At 39.9% G+C, this 23,959-nt stretch overlaps 1 protein-coding gene across 1 annotated transcript; it reads left to right on the forward strand.

Annotated features, from left to right (window-relative positions):
- The first annotated feature begins 158 nt into the window (after nucleotides 1–158).
- Nucleotides 159–23,795, forward strand: LOC117166473 (neurotrimin). The gene is made up of 5 exons (XM_033350459.2): nucleotides 159–837; nucleotides 9,258–9,409; nucleotides 13,771–13,981; nucleotides 15,100–15,396; nucleotides 16,215–23,795. Exons 1-5 carry the CDS (start codon nucleotides 768–770, stop codon nucleotides 16,397–16,399), a joined length of 915 nt encoding a protein of 304 aa, XP_033206350.1. The 5' UTR covers nucleotides 159–767; the 3' UTR covers nucleotides 16,400–23,795.
- Nucleotides 23,796–23,959: the final 164 nt, after the last annotated feature.

Raw genomic sequence — 23,959 nt, forward strand, 5'->3', positions numbered from 1 at the left:
GAAGAAGATCGAGAAGGAGAATGGAGTAAGAAGAGACGAGGATGGGACGAGAGTAGGAGGCCTGGAGGAAGGAGGAGGCTGACTGATCGGCAGAGTAGAGGAGAAAGAGCACGCCTGCGCGGAATCCCCGGGCGGGCGCGGGCAGTGCCACTGGAGGCCCGGCGGTTTCAGAGCTTCGCCCGGGACGACGAACCGCAGACGACCCGTACGCAAAACTCGGTCGTAGTTAGCCGTGTTTGAAGGATCGGTCGGAAAAGGGGCCATATCACGCGACGACGTATAAGCCCCCGTAGTGACAGCCTCGCGTATACGACGTCGCGTTTCGGTTGTCCGCCATCGAGAGGAAACGTGCTACAACCTTTAAACACACACGTTGAGGAAAACGTACCACGTCGTCTCGAGCAAACACGACACGGTGTATAAGAGGTACATCGTTCAGGATTGGCGTGCCTAATCGACGACTAATTGGGAGATAATATGTGATCAGTGCGACACCGATACCACGGTGGTGTATCCGTATAAGAGGCATTGTGCGTGACAAACGAAAGAGAAAAAAAAACGTCGAGGGTGATAAAGAATCGTACTATGCACGAGGTCTGGTAGCATCGAGTCAAGGAGGATGAACAGAGTGATGACGGAGGGTTAGGAGTGAGAGGGTGCACCGATCTTTGGTGTGCTGGTTGTTTTGAGATGTCAGTGGACCCGTCGAAGGCAACTGCGTCGTCGTTCTCGTCGTCGTCGTCGTCGTCGTCACTGTCTTCGTCATCATGAGGAGATCCTCTTACGTGAATTACTACGTCTTGTGCCTCGTGTGCTGGATTCTCCTAGGCATCACCGGTAAGATCAATTTCACCCGCGTGACATATGTTCGTTCGCTCTCGAAAGAGGATTCGAGCTCTCGCAGATCGTGCATCGATCTTTCGAGATTCCCGCGGGAAAGTGCACACGCGTTGACGTCTGGTAGTCGCGTCATAGGATGGCTGGCAAATCACCTAACCAGATGGTTTCTGGTAATCGTGAATCTCGCGTATCCTAGGTTCGGATCACTGATGGACTAGCAACACGCGCGTCTTTTCAGGGTGATAAGGGGGGGCCGCGTGACGTGAGAACGACGAGGGGGAGGAAAGGGGCCAGGCGGGGCTGTACTGAAGACTTGTACTGCGGATGGATCGATCAGATTTTGGGGTGTAACTGTGCGTACGTGAATTAGCACGCGTGCATACAAACCTGTGTCGCGTAGGTCCGACTCAAATGTGAAGAATTCGGCAGCTGATCGTGTGTATTCGCGATCGATGGACGCGAGAGGATCGAGATACGCGAGTGGAGGGAAAAAGGAGGACTCATAGGCAGGAGGAGGGAAGGGGCTGCTTCCGGACCCGGTCCAGGGCTGTATCTAGCGCCACCCTTGTTTGTCGCGGCGACAGTATTGTATTTTCCCTATTCTTCCCTTTGTCTCTCGGATCGCTAGATTTTTTTTATTCTTCGCCATCCTTGTCGGGTCACCGTGTCGACTCGATGATTCCGTCATCGTGAACTAGGGGGCGAGGTGATGACAGAAGGGTAGCGTGTTCCCTCATCTTCGCTCTGACGTCGTTCAGGGACGTGTCTATCGATTTCATCTCTCGCGCGGCTGCATCGCGATGATACGGTTAGCTCCTTTTTATATACACTTTTCACTGAAGATTTTCGCAGTTTGTCGATCAAACCGACTCTAACATCACAGACAAGTAATGCGAACGAAGATCGTGGCAGTCGATCGTGTAATACCGCTCGTATCTATGTTGCTCAGTTTGCACCTGATAGCCTTCCTGACGACAAAATAATAACTTCAAACTTAATTATATCAGTTAAAACGCTATTCGCGTTTACTGCTTCCCGTTTATGGTGTTACGCCGGTATCAAAAGAATATAGTCGATGGTCCGTCTCTTAAACAGGTCACGCCGCGATAACCGTGCAATTACCCACATCTTCGTAGCAGCGAAGCGTCGATCTCGAGGCTTATGTAACTCTTATGAAAATCCCTGTTAGTCGCGCCATAAGCGTGTTAATTACTTCTTCCCTCCTCGCGTTAGTTCTTTTCTTCTCTTTTTTTTTTTTTTTTTTTTTGCTGATTCAATGGATAGTCCATTAATTCACGGATCGCTACCCTCGACATGTTTTATCTTAATGATCTTCCAGGATACCGTTTCCCCTTGATACAGAGACTACCAGCACCCTCGTCGGTCTTGCAATAATTTCTCCTTTGTATTGGAGAACTCTTCTCAGGACTCTTGTATCTTGCAGGAGAAAAAAAGAGAAGAGGCCCGATAAAAAGGATTTATCAAGCACGGCCGTATCAGACGGTGCTTTTTTCTTATCGATCGACGTAGATGCATGTAACGTGGAAACATTTCAGTATGCAAAGTGGGCATCAAGTTGTTGTCGATCGGGTCGTTCATTATCCGCGTCGGTCGCTTTATAAATACGTTCCATTCGTCGCTTTCGACGCGGCTGTTATCGAACGAACCGCGACGGAGTAAGAGAGAAAGCGGGAACCGTTGAAACACACACGAAAGGCTGCCAAACCGCGAACTAAACGACACTCGTAGAACTTGCGAACGGAGCACAAATCGATGCCATTAACGCAACTGACGTACAGTCGGTAATTTTGTTAAACAATTTACCGTATTCTGGCCCACGTCGTTTTCTATCCCCATCTCATACTCTTAATTGGATTCGTCTACACGCCCAACCGTACTCGAATCCGCAACACGAAAACAATTTCTATTGTACGTATCGACGGGATACATTATGCACTTTCCACTCGTAACATAATCGTAGCACAGCCACTGATTATACCCCAGGATGATTAACCGACCAACATTGTTACCTCCGAATGAGAATTTCGGTGTTTCAACCATCGCCACAGGAAATCGCTTTCTCGGATGTCTGCTCGTCTAAACTGTATCGGGGTTAGATCTTACACGATGTTTCGGTTCCATTATTCATGAACTCTGTGTTGCGTTAATACGTTACATTGCTCTTGTTCAAACAGATTTTTATCAAACAACGTGAAATTAAATGCAATTATTAACGCGTTTTGTACCGCGTATCGGTGATTGATCGTTCGTAGTAGTCACTAGAAAGTGAGGAAAATGTTCTTCGAGATATTGCAAGCAAATATGTTCGATCGAAAATGAAAAGAGATGAAAACGTCGAGCATTCCTTGTTATTTCTCTTCTTATACAATTAAAGATCGTAACTTTGAATTTTGTTTGAACCAAATCGGACGATATCGCTGGGGACGTAAATAATTATTCGCTTAATATCGGCTGTTTTAAGCGACAATCGAACGATAACCATTAACTCGGCGTGCAGCGTGGAAAATGTACGATGGAAGTAGTGGAACGTAAATGTTTGATGAACTAGTAAGACAGAAAATCGAGTTAGCCTCACTGGGAGGGCTAGGAAGAACGATCTTCGAGGGAACCGAGAATCCAGATTTATGTCTGAGATTAGTGTCCGATGACGTCGTAAAATTACATCGAACACTTGTACGTGTAGTTCTAATAAAGCGGCGAAAACGCAACCCCGTCGATGCTCGATTTTCCGCATCGACCGTGCTCTATCGTCTCCTGGGAAATATCTGTCAGAAATCCTCTTTCTGTTTCCAAGAAATTTATTTCCACTTTCACCCATCTTTCGACGTAGGTTCAGGTATTTTTCTTTTTTTCCCCCTTCCTTTTTTATCTTTTATTATTTTTACGGACCATTTCATTTAATTGCGCAACATCCAACAGAAACCTATCCGCATTTATAATGGTTCACAGTTAATAATAATCTATCGGTGCATCATTCTCTTTGCGCTCAAACGCACGATAAGCGCATTAACATTAATCAGTACGTTGACACGCAGATAAACCATAAACATGTTTTAATTACATATCGGTTTAATTCGTAATTTCACTCAATCGTAATTACAACGCAACAAGATACACGTATGTATAACTTTGCCGAGAGTTTCGTTTTGACACGCGCGTTTAAATTTCTCACGGATAACCATCGTTCATGTCAAAACAATCTAGATTCGACATTACTCAAGGAAATTTATGGAATATGCAAACCTCTCTATGTTGGCGTAGTACCGATGAATTCTCAGATCTACCAGGTTATTTGAAATGTAGCAGTATCGTTGGGCCATTTATTTTCTAAAACAACATAATTTATGGATCAAAAACATTTAACAGTTTTGATCGTGGATTCCTGTGTTGTTACAGATTCGATTCTCTCTGCGCGATTATTTCTCTTTGTATGAAAAACAAATAGTTATTAATCTTCAGTTTGCAATTCATCTTTCCTTCCTGAACCTATACCTTTCAAGAATCTCTCTTGTAATCGCATACTCTTTTTCGTAATGGGTAAGAGGATGGTTACATAGTTCCGCAAATACACGCTTAGTACTGTTGATCATAGATTGCTATGTTACTTGAATGAACTTGCTATGTTACTATGAAACTTCAAACTAGTTTCTCTCACAATATTATATTCGTTTTATTTTAAAACAAATAATTTTTATCAGTCTCTATGTTGTAAATATTTACTTCAAAAATCTTTCTCTTTTGAGCTACACTCTTTCTTCTAAACCGTAACAAAAATAGGAATGTAGTTTCATCACCCGATGAATATACAATTCATGTAAGTACATTTCCGCGGTAACTATATCTCTTTTGTTTAAAGAACAAACGCTTATTAATTTCATTTTGTACTTAACCTTTCTTTTCGGTACGCTTCCTTCAAAAATCTCTCTCATAATTATACTCATCTTCTTTCAAAGAAATACTCACTTACTCTTAGTTACATATTCCTTATAAATGCAGCAGAGATAGAAATATAATTACACCTGCAGACGTGCAATTCGTGTTACGATTCAGTGTAGTGCACAGCTCTATCGCTAACAACTTCAACCCCCTTCTGTTTGCCTTCGTGAATGATTCATTCCCTCTGAAATTTACGAACGGTCATAAGCGACGCGTTGCACCAACCACACAATCAGCCGCTTTGTTCCTCTTTCTCTCCTGCTTTTCTCTCTACCTCCCATCCCACCTTTGTTCTTTCTCTGTAATCTTGGCGTGAAACATGATTTCCAGGAATGTCGAGAACGATAATCACCGAGCACGTCGAAATAATTCAACTCGCAGCTTAGAACGACTCTGAGAAAAAGAATAGAGACACACGGTAACGCTACGTTCACGTCTACTTATATTCATTTTACGACGAGTCTCAGCTTTGCGGGATTCCAGTTCGAACCGTAACCCTTGCGCCTAATATTTTGCATTCCTGAAGGATTCTTTAATCGGAGGACCGAGTGTCCTAGAAGGATGAGCCTCGATTGGTCGTGCGCGTCTCCAGTATTCGCGATACCGGGTCGGTGCGCACTGATTGCCAATCCAATTCGCGCCGTCTGAACGGAAACGCGTTGGCAAATCGATTCATCGAGCGTGTAGCGATTGCCCGAGATGCAGTTAAAAGGATATCGGTTCGAAACCGTGAATTAGCGGGATACGATCCGATAGACTCGTTCACGGATCGATCATCGAGTTCGCACGACTTGGACGCTTGTCTGTTACCAAGTTCTCTCTTACTGGTTTTCTATTGATTAGAAAAGCCATCGTTCACGATGTCAGCGATGGTATTTTTGTCCTCGGGATTCTAGCGACGTTCCTTTAAGCTTCTCATTCTTTCGAGTGGTCAATGGAACTTCATCCTCCGAGTGCCCAGGCGGCTTGACTCGCTCGAAATTAGTTCGAATCGTTTTCAAACAACGATGAGCAAGATGAACGCCGTTTAATGCCCTGTATTCTCGTTGCGGTTGTGTACGAGCCATTGTGACAGAAACGATAACTTCCGTGTGTTTAAAATCACGTTCGAAAATAGGAGCTATTTCGTCGACGACGTAATGCGTCACATCGGTGCATTTCGCCTCGCTCTTAAAAACCGGATGCGCTCTAGACGACGAAACGCTTCCGTAACGGGACGTAAGTAGCGAGCAGCTAAGCATTCGTTGAAACGTAGTAGTATAATATCAGACCAGAATTGCATCGGCCAATTGCGGATATCACGGACCTTCGATATATGCAACTGGCGAAAACTCGGGCGCCGCGCGCCGACGTGAGCCCGGTTTGACACACTCGACCCGACCGCTCGAACGTTTACCCCGATCAAGCGATGCCAATAATGCAATAATCCGTGCACTCTAAATGTTATGAATACCGGCATTATTGAAAGGGTGTGGATTTATCTGGCCGGATGTTATTTGCCAATGCGGACGTTCGATTTTTGCAGACACTGCTCTGCGCGATGCCGCGTTTTCGATCGATTGAACGTCGCAGGAGTTCCTATAATTCACCGTGTCTCGTTGATCCTGTTTTGTCTCTGATCTCACTAAATCCTTTTCTATATAATTCTATCATATAGGTAACATCGATCTGTACGATAATGTAAAATTAGTATTTGTATGATATATAAGTCGTTCGAAAGCCAGGCATGTTATAGTCATAAATTCAAAAATAGAGGAAAGTAGACGATTAGCTTAGACACTAAATAAATAGCTTAATGTCTGAAACAAGTTTCTATGTAAATTCTATTTCATTAATTGTATTTTTATCTGCAATATCTAGTGACATTAGTCTTTCAAATTTATCTTGGAATTTATTTATTTATTTACATTATTTATTAATGTCATCTATCAGCGATGAATTTTATAAAACTAATTTTAATGGCAATCAATTTTCTTATTTTTAACAGCAAATGGGCTTTATTATTATACAATTTCTAAAATATCGAAAACATTATTCAGGTATTCTATATGATTTGTAGAAATCAGTAGATATATAACAGATACTTATGTAGCGTGTCATGATACATTCACATTTTACTTCGTTCGTGGTTAAATATAGAAATGCTATCTTTATATTTTCAACAACGAAAACGTTCTGTCATTACAAGATATCCAAAATGACGAGGGAATGTTATTCAGTCCTTAGGCGTAATGTACAGAAATTAGTGTAACTGAAATATATCGTCAACTTCCTTATCTACTCCGTCGGCTGTCATAATACATTCTCATTATACTTCGTTCGGAGCAGCGCCAACGTAAAGAGAAAGTACGAACACGATATCAGTTTCTTTTACCATTCTTTCATTCGGCCGCTTAAAATATGTTGAATAATACAGCAATACGGTTAATGCGTTCTTCTTATACTCCCTTAACACGTTCCCTGCAATGACGTCATTTGCGGCCGACCCGGAACTTTTTGTTTGTAATGCGGCAATGACTGGCACTACTTGCTAGAAGCAAAACTACGTCTAAAGGAAAAATCACTACGCCACAACTAAATCGTCATATTACGTTATTAATTAATCTCGATAAACTTACAAGGTCTTTACTCTTCTACTGAAATAGAATAAATAGGAAAAATAAAAAGCAAATAAAAAGAAATATGACACCCAAGGAAAGAACAATAATACCAGTTAGAGCAGCGAAATGTAGGTTCCACGATTTGTCACCGGGGCATCAAAAATACAGCAAGGAAACGTGAAAAGTAATACGTCGATAGCAGCTATTTTCGAGCAGCAGACCGGGAAGAAAAAGTTGTTGATGACCTGAATAACTCAATCAATAGAGCGGTCGTCCAATAAATGAAGGAACCGTATCCGAGTCCCCGCGTCGGCCAATTGTTTTTCTCGTTACGGATGCCATATAAATAACTATGAATTCGTGAATTACAGCAAGAATGGATACCTCGGTCTCAGACAATTCCTTATTACCATAAACTCTTTATCACGATGTGTCGACATTCATCGAATATTTCCTCTATTCCTGCATAACATCCTGCAGAGTCGTTTTGGCATCGGCGTTAAAAACGAATAAACCTCTGTTAAGCGTGCGACGAGTTGCCAACGGTATCTTACGAAGCGAGTGCAAGAAAGTTCCATCGAATAGCTGTTTTATCGAGTTCTTCCACTTCGACGTTTCTCGCATGTTCTCGTGCGGACTTTCGAGACTTTCAGTCGACGATAAATCGAAAGGCTCCTTTCAATTCCCGCAGACACACGGGACGCACGGATTTTCTACGCGCCGTGATATCGTTCTAAGCTTTCCATGAACGTTCTCGACGAAGCACCCGTATGTCGAACCTAGTAATTTCCGGATATGCGTTGATTTTCTGAATACATTTCCAGAAGATACGTTCGAAAAAATAAACGTAGCCAAACGCAGAATACATACGATACCATATCGCAGTGCAACGCATGAACGAGTACGGGTTTCCTTTTATCCCTCGAACGCTAGTCCGGAAGTGGGTCCTCAAGGTCGTTGGAACGAAGCCCACGGTTGCTTTCCCGGGGCGAATGCTGATCCGACTTTGGATACCCAGGATCGGAATCCCCTGGATTAGTATCCATTTCCTCGATGCACGATGGCCTGGTAGAAGCTCTCTGATAGGATTTATTCCGGAAGGTAAAGGGAAAAGGAGCATAGATGCGGCCACAGAGAGAAAACGAGACAGGATGGCATCGTACATGGACGTCACGAATGCGAAATACAGTATAGTACCGCGATCCTTTTATTATTCCATCATGGAAACGCTACCCGTACAATGTAAATTCGTCAAGAATAACCAGCTCTCGCGGTATAGCCGCCGTGTTAATGTATTCTTCTTAAACGTAACAAACGTTCGGATTAGAAGCGAACTTTGACGGAGATTCGTGCAAATGTTTCGTGCCTGTAAAAAGATTATGTGGAAAGAGAAGGTGTTGAGTGTTGCAGTGGCATTTTGTGAATTTAACAATTTTTGGTAAAAATACGACGAGTATGACACGAAAGATGTTTTTAAGTTTGAAACGGATATTTTAAATTAGCGACCAGAGAGATGGCTTTTCTACATACCTTACGTCAAATAAATGAAGAGCAGAATATAAATACCGGAACTTATATTAAGATACAGTCACAGAAATACGTTCTTCGACTGTTTAATTTTTCAAATCCTACAGATGAAAATATTATGTTTGATTCTACATTCGTGGAAGATTAAACATTCCGTCTAATAGAACATGGATACAATTTTAACATATCTAAAATACCTGAATTAAATAAATTGATTTACTAAAATGGAACTTCTTTACTACTTTATATTTAAGTTTTCGATTAAACCTGTGAAGAATATACATTTAGCCTGTGTACATACGTCTTCGTCTGAAAATCGATGAAATCTTGCAGGGGTGAGCACAAGATCCCATTCGTTAGTGAAGAGGTTCGACGGGATTTACACGGGGCCGTACTTCGATTCAAACACCCCCACGAACATCACGGCTCAACTGGGAAGTCATGCTTACTTGCCGTGCAAAGTGCGACAGCTTGGTAATAAATCGGTAAGTCCTTTGCCCCTAATTATTCTCATTTTCCCCTTTGTGTCCTTCCATACAACAAAACGCTACCAATTAAAACTTGGAACATTCGCGTAACTCTCGTTATATACGGATCTTAAGATCAGACAAAATTTACTGGAAGTTCTACGAACGTTTGCAAACGTTCAAAACAAGTACAAAAAGAAGTAGTTGCGGCAGACAGGACAGGTGAACGATTGCGGATGGTGCGCGGTCAAAATTACGAATCCCTAAATTACAGATTCCTTAATTTCGATTCAACTCCGGCGAGAAACTTTGGGAAAGCCGTTATCTCATCCCAGTTCCTTGCAAAAAGCACGACCGGATACCGACGCCGCCTGCTTGCAGATAAAGCGAATTTATTTGCACGCGAATACCCAGTTTTCTGTGAGGTGACGGTGGTGTACCGATAGTATCGTGCCGTTGGTTTCCATGAAGCCGCTGATTCGCCATCGAAAAGTTGTACTATCGGTCCTCCGTTTCCGTCGATATTCCGCGTCGCTAAACCGTCCGGTTCGCGCTATTACAATAATCGAAATGGCCGCGATAAACCGCCGATCCCGATACACATCCTGACTCTATCTGCGTGGGAATTTATGCGAAACTATAAAAGTCTAATCTGTCTGCGTTCACGACCGTTAGGGCGGATTATACGAGCCGCGTGAATTTTACGATTCACGAAAGAGAGAGAGAGGCGAGGAAGAGAAAGAGAGGAAGAGAGAGAGATTGAAAGGGAATAAAGAAGAAAAGAAGAGAGAGAAATGGCCCCCACATGGAAGTAACCCAGATAACGGTGACAGGGGGCTGGTTCTTTTGGGAGACTGACAAGAGGACAGAGCGGTAAATGTTTTTGTGCGCGGCCTGTATCACTCGTTAGTGAGATTTTACCTTCACTGGTGTGTGCAATAACGAAACTTGTATGTCGAAACAGGCAGGACTAAGTGTCTGGCGACACGCGACCCTTGTATAATCGTCCGATTGCGTACTTAAGGGCCGCGAACCCATAGAGTCGCGACCCCTTTACACCCCCTTACCTTTTTATTCTTTTGATATTTATCGCGCGTAAAATTAAACGTACCTTTACCACTGACTTTCTGTCGGCGACCATTGTACCACGCTACCAAGAAACACGATTGAAAGCGATTACTCTCCACGGACGATTTGCGGAACACGGTCGTGCCGGTGACTTTGCATTTGTTTCCACGTCTTTCGTTCGGTGGAATGTGAGTGGAAATATACGAGACGTACCTGAGCTATAAATCAATCAGGCGGAAGGCGGAATATTTTTGTCCAATATCACATGTTCGATCTTCCTTTACATTTTAACTAATTTAAAAATCCAATTCTTGGACATTGGTCGTTTAGATAAAACATTTTGTATTGTGTTATATACTTATTCGAAGATTATGTTGTTTCATTTTCACAGTTAACTCGCTAACTTCTACAGTGTATACTTGGTAGAATTAAAAATTATTAATAATATTAAAATTGAAATTTAGATAGATTGATTTTAGTCTTCGTAAGTATAAATGTGATGTAATTTATTTTGGCCAAAAATGAGAAGATATATCAAAAAATAGGAGATCTATTTTTACATGAAATTTTATTAGTTTCTGCTAAGACAATCGAAATATGAACAGTTGCTTATTTATAGATTCCTAAAACCTAACTTTTTGAAGTTTTGCCACAACACTAAAGTATAGAACAAAAATGGACGTATGTATACTAAACAAATTACGCATACTAAACATTCGTTCATCCATTCGTCCTTTAATCGATCTGTAATTATAAGACACCTCATATATTGCATTGGAATAGAAAATAAAATAGGATAATCGGTCCGTGTTCGTGGAATTGGGTGCGCAACCGAATGGTCGGCGAAATTCGAAGAAAGGATTTCGAGATTCATGTCGATGCAATTAAATCCCTTTCGTATCTGGGGATCGGCGAAGTTAAAAGTCCCGTAAAAGTTTCGAAAGAAATTCCAGAAAAGCCGGAAGGCGATCGATGGAACGTAACGCAAAGCTAGAAACGGGATTTACTAATTTATTGCTTTCTTCCTGGAAATTAATGGCACGACAATCGTAATTGAGCCAGAGAAAAAGGTAGAGAGAAATAGAAAAAGATGGGAAGGTCGGTTCTCCTCGGTTTCAACGCACGCCGTTCGCCGAGATAAACGAATTCCGTTCGGTTTGGAATTTCCCAGATAACGATTGCGCTTCAGAAACCGACCAGGAGATTACATTTCGCCGATTACTATCGATGCAGCCGAGTATGTACTGCTTGCAAATATTTCGCGCGTGGCTTGAATTGTAAACTCTATTCTTGATCTTTTGATCGCCAGACACGAACAAAGAAGCAATTACTCTACTTTGTGGATTACAACCTTTCCTCGATTGTAAGTCGACGTCACATCAAGGGAAAACATCGCGTAACGTGCGGCGAATCGACCTGTTTCTGGCTATACTTATCGCGCGGATAGATTGAATGTACTTCTAATACGGTTTTCTTTCGTGTAACTGCCTGGAATCGACGGTAAAAGAAAGGAAGAAACGTCCGCGAAACCGTTCGACGCACGATAAATTAACCCTAGACAAGGGAAAGAAGATTGATCGAGCGAGATCGAAAAGTCGTGCCAGGGGTTCTTTTTCCATCTCGGCCGGCTCGCGTATTCCGCGCTTTTTCCGCAGCCTGGTTTCTCTGTCCTGTATTCAGTCCAGGGAGGAGCTTGCGAATTTTCAGCCAGACACGGTTGAATTTCACTTCGTCACTGGAAACGTGTCTGTTGCTTTATTTCGCTTTTTGTTCGCCACGACGTGGAAGAAACGGCCGCGCTCTGGACCAAAAATCTAACAATAGAGCCACGCTACGTATTGGAGAAGGGATTAATAATTCTCGCAATGCGTCCATGCCGAGCAAAAAGCATCGAATTGGAGCGGATTTTTCCTCTGCTCGGATTGATGAGGGGGATCATATACGACTGCTATTTCCTGCTTTTCGATTTTCCTTCAATCGCTAATGAATATTAATTGCTTCGTTTCGCTAAAATATTGTTAGTTTGATAAATAAAAGTGGGACGAAATGTTTACGTTGTTTGTTAATTTCCGAGCTTACTGTAAATTCATGTTTATGATGCAGAGTACGGCGGATCTAATATGCAAAGACAATAAAAGAAGTTAGAGTATTTTATGTAAGTTCGTTTTTCGATTACAGTTACTTTCTTGTTTTATAGAGTGTCTACTTTTAAACGAAAGAAATCGTAAAAAGTGTAATAAAAAGTTTTAAAGTGTAATACTGTGTAACATGAAGGATTGTCAAGTTTCGAAACATATAAATTGCGAAGGTATAAAACCTCCGTAAGAACTTTATTCGTGTTAAAGTAGTCAAACAAACGTATACTCGATATCAATGAATATCGAATAACTTGTAGAAAGTTAAATTTTTGAATATTTATGTTAGCTGTTATTTATATAGAAAGAACTAAAAGTTAAAGAGAAAGATCGATATTATGTAAAGACAAAGTTAAATAAGATATGCAGATAGAATTTCTTATATTCTTTTGGCATGTTAAAACACAATAGAAGCGTTGCTGTATACTTTACACGTTTAGATTAAAAAAAAAAAAAAAATAGAAGTATACACTATCTCGGTTCAAATATAAGAATATAGAATATTCTGAAGTAGGTGACCAAACTTTCAAACCATGTTCTAGTCACTTTAAAGATGAAAAAAGACCATAGAAACATGACTCGGAAAACTCTTCCTGTCCGAGTTCTAAACAAGTTTTAAACACTCTTCGTCTGTGTCAAAGTTTCGTAAGAACACTTCGCAAGTTTATCACCTTGTGTGTTGATATGTTACACCGCTGAAAAATAATCAGTATGTTGTCACACGAAATAATTCAGATCATATTATCTTCCTCTGGACCGTAAATATCTTCCAAGAAAAATGTATTTCTTCTAAAGAATGCTTCATATTTATACAAACCTATTGTTAGCTTTAAAATAAGTAGGACACGCTTCTAAAGTTCGGTCACGTATTTCGGACGGAAAATTTTGAATTTATAGCACATTCCTATATCTACATGGTACATCAAATCTTTAATATTAAATCCTTAATATTATTTATGTAACATTAACATTGCAGAGTATAGCAGGACACAGTTGAATTAGAGTTAAAGTTGGTCAGAAATAGAGTTAATAATAATTATATTGAAATATTAATACTGTGAGCTTCAGAATTTATAGCAAACCATTGTATCACAATAATAATGAGACGATAACAGACGAGTATAATATATTGACGATATTATTAAAATTAATCTGTTTGTTCCTCAAATATGAAAGGTGTCGTGGATCAGAAGAAGGGACTCGCATATCCTCTCGGTAGATAGAACAATGTTTATCCCGGACGAAAGGTTCCAGGCGCTTTTCGTAGACGCGTCGGACACCTGGACCCTGCAGGTTAAGTACGTGCAGGCACGTGACGAAGGCGAGTACGAGTGCCAAATCTCGACCGATCCGAAGAAGAGTCACATCATCAAGCTCAACATCGTCGGTGAGATCGCGTGAACATTCTTTGATAACAATAACAATATTTTTCAATATTAAGATGAATAATTAGTAAGATACGATCGAAAGTGTAAATAATGTAATATCCTTTTTTTTTCAATGACATATCGATATTTCCGGTACATTTAGAAATTAACCATTGACCATCGTCGTTCAATTCTACGCCAGTGTTATTTTTATGTTGTCAGAGAAGAGCTCTGTCATCGATCGACGGAACACTTCGCGAACCATGTTCCATCGACGTGATAAAAAATTATACGAGCGTAAAATACAGACATTCTCTCTTTCACGTAACTCGTACGTGCGAGGCGCTAAAATGTTCGCTCGAATAATCGCTCGGTGTATTTAGTAATTAATTTTCTTTGTCGTTCGATCACCTTCTTGCGTTACATTTAACACGTTCGATGCCACATGGGCCACGGATGACCCACGGCAATTACCACTTCTCAACTTGTATTAACCCCGTAGAGAAATATTCTTTGATATATTGTTTAAGTAGAAAAAATTTAAATAAAAGATTAAAGTATCGTGAGTACAATACACTTACTATTTTTCTTTGATTAACATGTTCCGTGTCTCACGATATGTAGTTGGTTATCGTTAATAATACGATAATCAGCAGAAATAAAGCTTTCCATCGCAAAAACAAACATATTCTTTATTATTATGTTGAAATTATCAAAGAAAAGATCATTCATAACAATGTTTTAGCAAAACTGTTATGCTCCCTCTATATATACGATATCATATTAAATATTTATTATAACGTATAATATTTTCTTATAATTTCATTTAAAAATTTGCTAAGATACAGAACAAGTTTTAGTACAACATTCTTGAATTAGTTTCGTTTTTTGTTTAGACATTCCATAATTTAGCACGAGAGAATGTTGTCAAATAGAGTAATCCAAATGTCGTATCTAAAGTGGCATCATATAAGGGAATCATTAATATTTATTCCCTATAGCAATTTTCATATTTGATAGCAGGAATACAAAAGATCTGAAGGATGAAAAATAATTATTTCGAATTCTTTGTTATTTCATTACACTGTCATTCATTAAATCGTAAAGAAAAGATAAATATTGGCTACCGATTTTTCAGTGCCAAAGATCGAAATCATAGGCGATCGTGACATGTACGTGAAGACCGGAAGCACAGTTGCCATACGGTGCGTGATCAAGCAGTCCCTTGAGGGTCCTTTCTATGTTTTCTGGTACCACGAGGGTGATCGCGTTCTGGATTACCAATTAAACAAAATCGACATCCAAACGAAGAGAATCGATCACGACACGGTCAGCAGTCTCGTGATCCATAAAGCGAGGCGGGAAGACTCGGGCAATTACACCTGCAGTCCGAGTAGTTTGGACAGCGCGAGCGTGCAGCTTCACGTGTTAAATGGTAAGCATTTTCGCGTTTCAGTAACTTAAATTACTTTCGTGATCGCTCTACGTTGCAGTGACACGAAACGAAAAAGCATCCTTTCCTTTTTAATGGATCATTCCTGGTAAACGTGGAACTTTACTAGGGAAGGTTTGTAGGGAAATCTTTTACGTTCTAACGATATTACTTTGCTAAAATCAATCTGATTTAAAGATTTACTTTGAAACTTAATACTCTCTGTTTGAAAAAGTTCTATAACGAAATATAATGGTAAATACAAATTGCATTTGTTAAAGAGACTAACTCGGCAAAATTAGTTCGCTAATAATTTAACACAGTTTCTATTTAATCCTTCGTCAACTTCTTAAATCTAATCGCGAGTACAAACGGAACGGACATAAAATACAATCTTTGGACAACGGAAAATTAGAAACGGTTCATTAATCTTTATCTGGCCTTTACTACGAATGTCTTTAAAATTAATTAATTTTTGTAAGTATATAGAAATATAAAAGTATTTCGTACGAGCATAAGTAAAAATGGGAACGTCAAAAAGACAAATTCTACTAAACTTACTATGCTATTTCAAACTCTCAACTTTATTAAAAGTTTCAAACACTCTTCAAAGTCCCATATTTTTCAAATTTCAAGAAAGAAGGTCAACTTTCTAACTGCAAACGAACATATCGATCTGCCTATCTAGGAAGTTTTCCAAATTCTTTATGATTGCACGTCCGCTAAAAAAGACGATCGCGTTAAAGGAAAGAAAATTGCTAAATACGTCATATTTCCGTCGTGATAAAAGTAACTATATAAAAATCGATTCTCTGATATAGGCGAGCATCCTGCCGCGATTCAAAGAGGGATCAGCTCGGCACCGGGTGGCTGTCCGACGCTATGGTGGCTGGCGGGCGTCGTGACGCTATATTCGAGTCACGGCAGTCGCCTATTCGTCCTCACCCTTTTGATCCTCATGGTCCTTTATTCGAAGAATCCATCTTACTTCGCGCCGGAACGATAATCAGAAACGATATGAGAGGACTATGTCGAAAAATGATCGATTATCTCCTGCTACGAGACCTGGAAGGCGCCTCGAGGAACGTTCCAGCGACAAGAGACGAGAGAAAGTGTACGTGCGAGGCTTCTTCGGAAAGACTTCGTGACCCGATGAACGATGGAAGGAGAGAAGTTGATCGAAGGACGCGAGCAACCGCGAGAAGAGAACCACGACAAGAAAATAACACGAACGATTCGACGTAATAATCTACGTCATTTTGGCAAGCTGCTATATCGTTTTACTTTCGAAGAGACATGGAAGCCAAAGGAGATCTTAAAATTCTCAGTCAGCTAGTAAAATAGTCGATTTTTATTGTCGGTCACACATAACTGACGGGTTTCCTTTCTCTAAGCGATTAACCAACAAATGATCGTACAGCGAAAACTACTGTGTTTTGAGGGAGAAATCTTCACAACGAAGGATCGAGTCCGCTTTCCGAACGACTCGATCGTGATCACGGTCGTGCGCGATCGAGACATCCGTGAACGTGACAATCGTCGATCGCGGGTGTCCCAACGACGATTTTACTCTGTGTACGAGGGAAGCTCGAAGGTGTAAGGGCGAGAAGGAACGCGTTTAGCATGTCGAGATAGTATGATCCGGCCGTTAGCAATTAGAGGTTAATTAATCTCGGGGGAGTACCCGTGAATTCGGCGCGAGTTCTTCACGCGGTCGAAAAGTGGTTACTTGGTCGCGGTAGGAAAACGAACGACACGAAGCTTGCGAATTACCCTTCCTCTCCTTCAAAAGCGGGACGAGAAGACGAATTTTTTATAGGAATTATATATAAATACACGATCTTCCAAGTATTTCAAACACGCGCGATATAGAAACCTTTTATACCCTCAAGTTTTACGCAACTCTATCGTTCTAAACAATCATTCTAACTAATCGCTAAACATCATATGTGATCATTGTACATATTTGCCTAAACGAAATGCCATCGTGAGAATGGATCGTGTAAAACCCCCCTGTAGCTGAAAACAAACGACGACTAAGACGTAAGTTTGAGAGACGAGTTTCACCCTTCTTATTCATTATCCGTCATTGTCAGAGGTGTTTCGCGATCTTCGTGTCATTCTCGCGGGAAGCCAAACAGTAACGAAGTCTTCGTGATCGATCGCGAGATTCTGTCGGGAGGGTTTCGTAGTTTCTTTCACATCGAGATTAACTCGACGACGAACGAGTGTGACTTTGCCAGAAAGAAAAGGGAAATGAGGTTGGATATAGATCGACGAGATGGGGTTGGGAGGGTTGAAAGAAGGGGGGCGGTAACAAAAAAGTAAAATACGCGCAAGGTATTCGTAGAATCCCGACAGAGAACTTCGTCCGCGCCGCTCGATAGAATTGAAACTTGTTCGATGAAATTTTTAAAAGCGATGTGATTAATTATATTCGACTAGAGAGACGATTAGCGAAATGTGTCTATACTCGACCGTGTACCGCATGCACTCGGGATCGTCTCGAGAGAAAGAGATGCATCTCGACGATCGTCTCCGATAGACGGTCCGTCGAAATCGTCCGACAGCATGAGGTACAAATAATTTCCTCGTTTTTCCTAATCCTTTTTCTAAGCTACGAGGATGTTTTACGGCCATTCTATACATCGAATAAGAAGCGTAATTAATAAGAATATGGAAGCTTCTCTACGTAACTCGAAACGCAATAGAGTAACGTTACGATTGCCAATTATCAGTCGAAATTAAATGAGATTTGCAGAAGCTGAAAAATGATAAAGAATTGCAGTATTAGAATTATTGAAATTACGCTTGTGTCTTTATCTCTCAAGTCGATGTACTGAAAAGTTTCTCCGAAAGATCAAACGAATAGGAATTGTTTAGTTTTAAAAATCGCTTGTGATTCTATATCGTAACTTTATATGTAATTTACTTAAAGACGTAGAGTTAAGATCATTTTCACTAATTGGGAAGAAGCCATTAATCGCATTAAGAATCCATTTATATCATACAACGAGATCGACTCTTCTTTCTCATAGTTCCTGAATATTTTTACACGAACCTAAAATCGTTTGATGTTTGATGACTGAAAAGGTAACTCTTGTCCTTGTCATATTTATCGATTCCACGACGAAAAATATCACTGCCTGCATTATTCAAAAGTGTTCTATTCCAAAATACGTTCAACGAGATTCGTTCTATAAATAATATCGCTGGCCGTTTTTCTCAAAGAAAACCGAATAAAAAGAGAGGACGTAAATGGAACGTACCGATTGCTTCGAGACGATCCACGGTGACAAATTTTGGTACTTGAAGCGCATTGAGTATAAACACAAGCCAATAAAAAAGTGTTATATATCCGTGCATGCGTGTCAAGTTTCGTAACGGAATGGGTCGCACGAGAAAAATAAGATTACCAATAATTACTACCGAATAAACGCTATCACGTAAAACGTACATACGCTACATGTTCACTATACAAGCTCCAACGCGACATTCCAATATTAAAAATAGTATAAACGATTTCTTTCGCCTTTTTTATTAATTCTTAAAATTCTTTATAAATATTTGAATCGAAGGGTTGCTATTGTCGATCGATAAAGGTACCCACAAATATGAGAAAACTCGTAATTTGCATATTCTAATCTGCTTCGAAATATATCTGATACGAAATAACGAGGATGATCGCTATAACTAACAAAGACCCAGACCGTTTTCTCATTCTGCATGTTCGGCTGTATAAACATACGGACGGACAGCTTTTTGGGTCGCCTGAGGCGTCCTATAAATTTGCTTTCTTCTCGCAAGCATTAGGAAGTACTGTTTTTTATATTATATATAAATATATATATAAATATATATATACAAACGAACAGATAGATATATATATGTATATGTGTGTACGCGCGAGAATACGTTGCACAACGGTGTTAAAATATTGAACAAGTTTCAGCTCGAACTAGAAAAGAGTGGCGCAATAAATAACACGGGAGAAATAGCGAGAAGATACAACGTGGGATTAAAGTTAGGAGAAAAAAATAAAAACGTTTTGTGGGGAATATAATCGGGAATAACTGTGAATAATAACCGTGAAGAAAATGAAAGAAATCCAAGGTTTTGGGGGGAGAGAGTGAGTCGAAGAGTAGATGGCACTGGAAAGCAGGATAGGAGATTAGTCGAACGAGACGAACGATACGTTAGAATATCTACGATTCATGTGATTGTAAATACATAGTATATAAATAACATTACGTTAATTAACGATATGCCGTACGTGTTACATTAAAGAAACAAACAAGAAAAAAAAATAAATAACGTTACTGTGTAATTTTTCGGATCGTAAACGCATTCGAATGGGTCTGGCCGCCCGTGCTAACCGGCTCGTTTAGATCGTCTTTGAAGGCAACAGCTGATTGTGAGAGCTACATAGAATTCACGATCGAGAATTCTCGTACCGTTCGATTCTCTTAAATTACGCGGATTTTGTAATAGATCGATTGTCGCACCATCATCGACTTCTGTTTATTACCTCGATCGATAACCCTTGAACATTTATGTACAATTTCCACGAACTCATTAGAATTTATTGCATAACATGCTCAAGAGATCCTCGATTAAGCGAAGACGCTTGCAAAAATAAATATAGCAAAACAGGATGAAAACGAAGTGAGAAAGAAGAAAGAAATTAACGGACGACAGTGCAGAGACAGGAAAGATAGAAGGAGAGGAATAGAGGGTAGCACCGTCGCGCATGCTTTTTCTGGCACATCGGTGCATCGAGCAACAAAAAAGAAGCGCAACTGTGTGCAGTAGCGTTTCTGGATAGCACGGGCCGGCCACACGCGACTAGATGTAACACTAATTAACGCCTAGCGTAAGAACTAACGGATATAAATGAAGGATTATATTATCTGACATAATATAACCAGGTGTGGACGTACACGTGTATAATTGAATTTTTCGCGGCAATTGGTGACAGTACGTGCATGAAAAATTACACGCGTGTCATATATGAGTGCAAAGAAACGAATGAAAAATTGGAGGCAAGAGAGAGCGTGTATGTGTGCGTGTGCGTGCGTGCGCACGTGAGTGTATGGGTGGGTGTGTACATGCGAACAAAGAAGGAACGAAAGGAAATGAAAGTGAAGGAGAGAATGAGAGAAAGAGAGAAAAAAGAGCGTGAATGGGTAAGTAAAAGAAAAAGAAATGCATACACACGCAAGAAGTAAAAAAAGGGTTGTTCGTTGGACTGACGCGCTAAGGCGTTGGTCGAATGACGCACTTTAAGATAAAAAGGGACGACCGGGAACAATCCTTCTTGTAACGTTTCTTCCCTTTCTTCTTCCCGCGCTTCGCGAGGCTGCTCGTGACGAAAGGTAAAAAGAAAGGGCTAAAGATAGGGCTCACCTCGAGGCCACAATTAAAGCTTGCCAGCTTCCTGCACCCTTTTTCTTCTTACAACAGCCGAGGCCTCCCCTCGCCAGGTGGAAGAAGGAAGTTGTAATTTCCACGCTCGTCCTCGTCGCCCCTTTATTATAATGTTGCTAACAAAGAGGAGACGAGAGAGATAAAAATGATGATGATGACGCTGGTGGTGATTATATTAATGATGATTTAAATAAAAACGTTGTCTAAGGTATACTAACGTCGTAGGCAGCATTGAATTTTTGTACCATTGTCTATAGTAGCTCTTAAGTGTCGCGAATTTTTCTGTTTTTAAAATGCTCGCCTTTGTAGGCTTGAGTACGTATACATACTTATGTATTCTCGGTTTTGTCGATGGCTCGCTGGGCGGATATTGATCTTCATTCCTAGTGACGTCAATCGAGATTTTAAGTCGATTACTTGTGTCAAATATTTATTCTGAAATCAAATTTATATCAGTGGTTCTTTGATTAAAATATAACCTAAAATTGATTTATAACATTCTGATATATTAAATTGAAATACGAATGTGGGCTTTTGATTTTCCTATTTTATTTCAAATATATACTTCTTTACAATCAAGAAGATAGAAATGTAGACGAAAGTATTAATAGAGAACCACTGATAGATGTATAAGCAAGATTTATTACTGCCAATCTATAGTTCATTAATTTAATGTTTGCTTCACAATTCTTTCTGAATTATATAATGTTGAAGAAAGTTAGTTTTTCTTTGGATAAAAAATAATTATACTATCTTTATAATAAAAAATCAACTATATGTATCAAATCCGCCTCAGCGACAAATACGTACCCGTTCCCGAGAGTCGCGGTACGCGAATATCGAAAGATCCTTTTTCGTGTGATGATTGACCGTCCTGACAGTTCGTCGATGTGCTCTTACGCGTAGATATTCAAAGTTAGTTTTTTCGATAGTAAGTAATACGAGTAACAGATGGCGATGCGATTCTACCGAAAATAAATCGGAACCAACGAGCCGGAAGTCAGTTTCGCATGTGAAATAATTGCCGATTCGATTATTAAAAGAAGAAAAGGATAAACATTAAAAATAATGCTGTTAGTGCGTTATACGATAAAAGTCGTGATCAATGGTGGAAACTGGATTACCGGTAAGACAATTTCATAAAAAAATAAATTTTGTCAAAAGAACATTGTATACTGATGCGGCGTGAACTAATTCCCTGCAAAATAGTGAATAGGTTATTGATTTCGTGAAGTGAAGAGTGTGCATGAATGATTATTGTGATTTTAACCCTCTACCGCTTATTATTAGTAAAATATGCTATACTTATTTGCGGCGATATCTTGACGTCTTGTAAATAATTTTTAAAATGAAACGTATTGTAGGAAAATTCTATATAATCATATATCTATTTGATATCTAACAATGTGATTATATTTTTCTTGATTTCATCCGTATTAATTTTAATTTTCTTTCTATCTTAACATACCTACGTCTGTCACAAATCTATCATTTCACTTATATGTACATAATTGTTTTACTTTCCACACTATTCCATTGTGTTTATATCTTTCGTATGTAGTAATTGATTCTGTATATAGATGAACTGTAAATGAGGCAAAAAATAATGTTAGCTGTAGAGGGTTAGAAATAAATAAAAGGTATACAGTCGTCGATCGAAACCCTCGGGACGGAGAAGATTTTATCAATCCCTCATTATCGGCGATATATTAATATACGACTCGTCGCGCTTTCCTTGTTACACGACTAATAAATAGGTAGCCATTGAGGCTCCTGACTACTCATTGATATCCGCGGTTCTTCGTTCGTCAATATTACACAACGAAGTTTCAACAAACTTGCAAGATAAAAGAATGACTTCTGTTCGATGGAAAAAGTGAAAGATTTAATTTATCAGGAGTCTCGATCGCGGCAGGAGAAGATCAATCTATCATGAACGTGTTCAGTTTTCAGAGAAACCTCCCATAACGATAGTTACGTTTACAATGCCCGACAGATCACACGTAGCAATGGGTCTAATTAATCATTAACGCGTGCCGTTTGCCGGTTCGAACGTTCGACGAAGCTGATGACAATTTAAACCACACGCAACGTACAATCGATTTAAGATGTAAACGATCGAAAGAAAAAGAAGGGTATATCGAGGAGATAAAATGATAATCGACGGAGAGGAAAATGAATGATGAAAGCGTTTGTCGAGCGCCCGAATAAGCGAACATCGATTTAAAATAAACGTAAATAAATTAAATGAAAACAGAACTCGAAAATAAAGAAAATAATAAAATGTCCCTCAAATTAAGCCTCGTCTCGCAGATTCCCTAATGTACACCTTGAGCGCTTTAGGATAAATCGGAATAGACTTTAACGAATCCGCGAGATGATGCCGAGGAAAAAACTGCGTGGATGTACGAAGGATGACGAGCGGGAAGTACGAACGCGTAGCTGCTATGTGTGCGTGAAGAAAATGATCGGGTTGAGAGAAAGAGAGTGAGAGAACCGGAGAGAAAGGTAATAAAATCAATGTTAAACCGATCATTACCAATTTACAATTCTGAGAGACACATCTTCGTTATTTGCCATTTCTCTGCATAAGTTCAACCTCGGTTTCAAACGTTGGACGCTGCCCTCCCGCCAGCATAGATCACAACTGAATCGACCGATGCTTGTGTGGATTTTTTTCTTTTCTGAAGACTTAAGAGCTAATAAATTATTAGAGATATTCAAACATCGGTGCGCAGGACATTTTGAATGCATCGGAAAGTGACCAGATGCAAGCGTTATCATCAATGGGGCATCGTCCACACTGAAATATACATTACACACGAAGTCTCAGCGTTTCCGTTTTTTCAAAATATCGTGACGGTAGGGACGAGGAGAACAGTCCCGTTCTATGTGTGTAAGAACCATAAAGCTTAATGAAGAACATTATACTATGAACTTACGGGATACTAAATAAAAGTAAGCCAAACCGTTAACGATTGCAATGTGTCTTTTTACTTCCGTGTAATCAATCGATATGTTTCCCGTCTTATTTACATTTTCATTCTATCTTTAAACATTTACAATAGACGGTTTACTTATTAATATAACAGCTTCATAATTCTTGATATAACAAATTAGTAAATGAACTGATCACATT

This window comes from Bombus vancouverensis, chromosome 2, assembly GCF_051014615.1.
Source record: "Bombus vancouverensis nearcticus chromosome 2, iyBomVanc1_principal, whole genome shotgun sequence".
Lineage (NCBI taxonomy): Eukaryota > Metazoa > Arthropoda > Insecta > Hymenoptera > Apidae > Bombus > Bombus vancouverensis.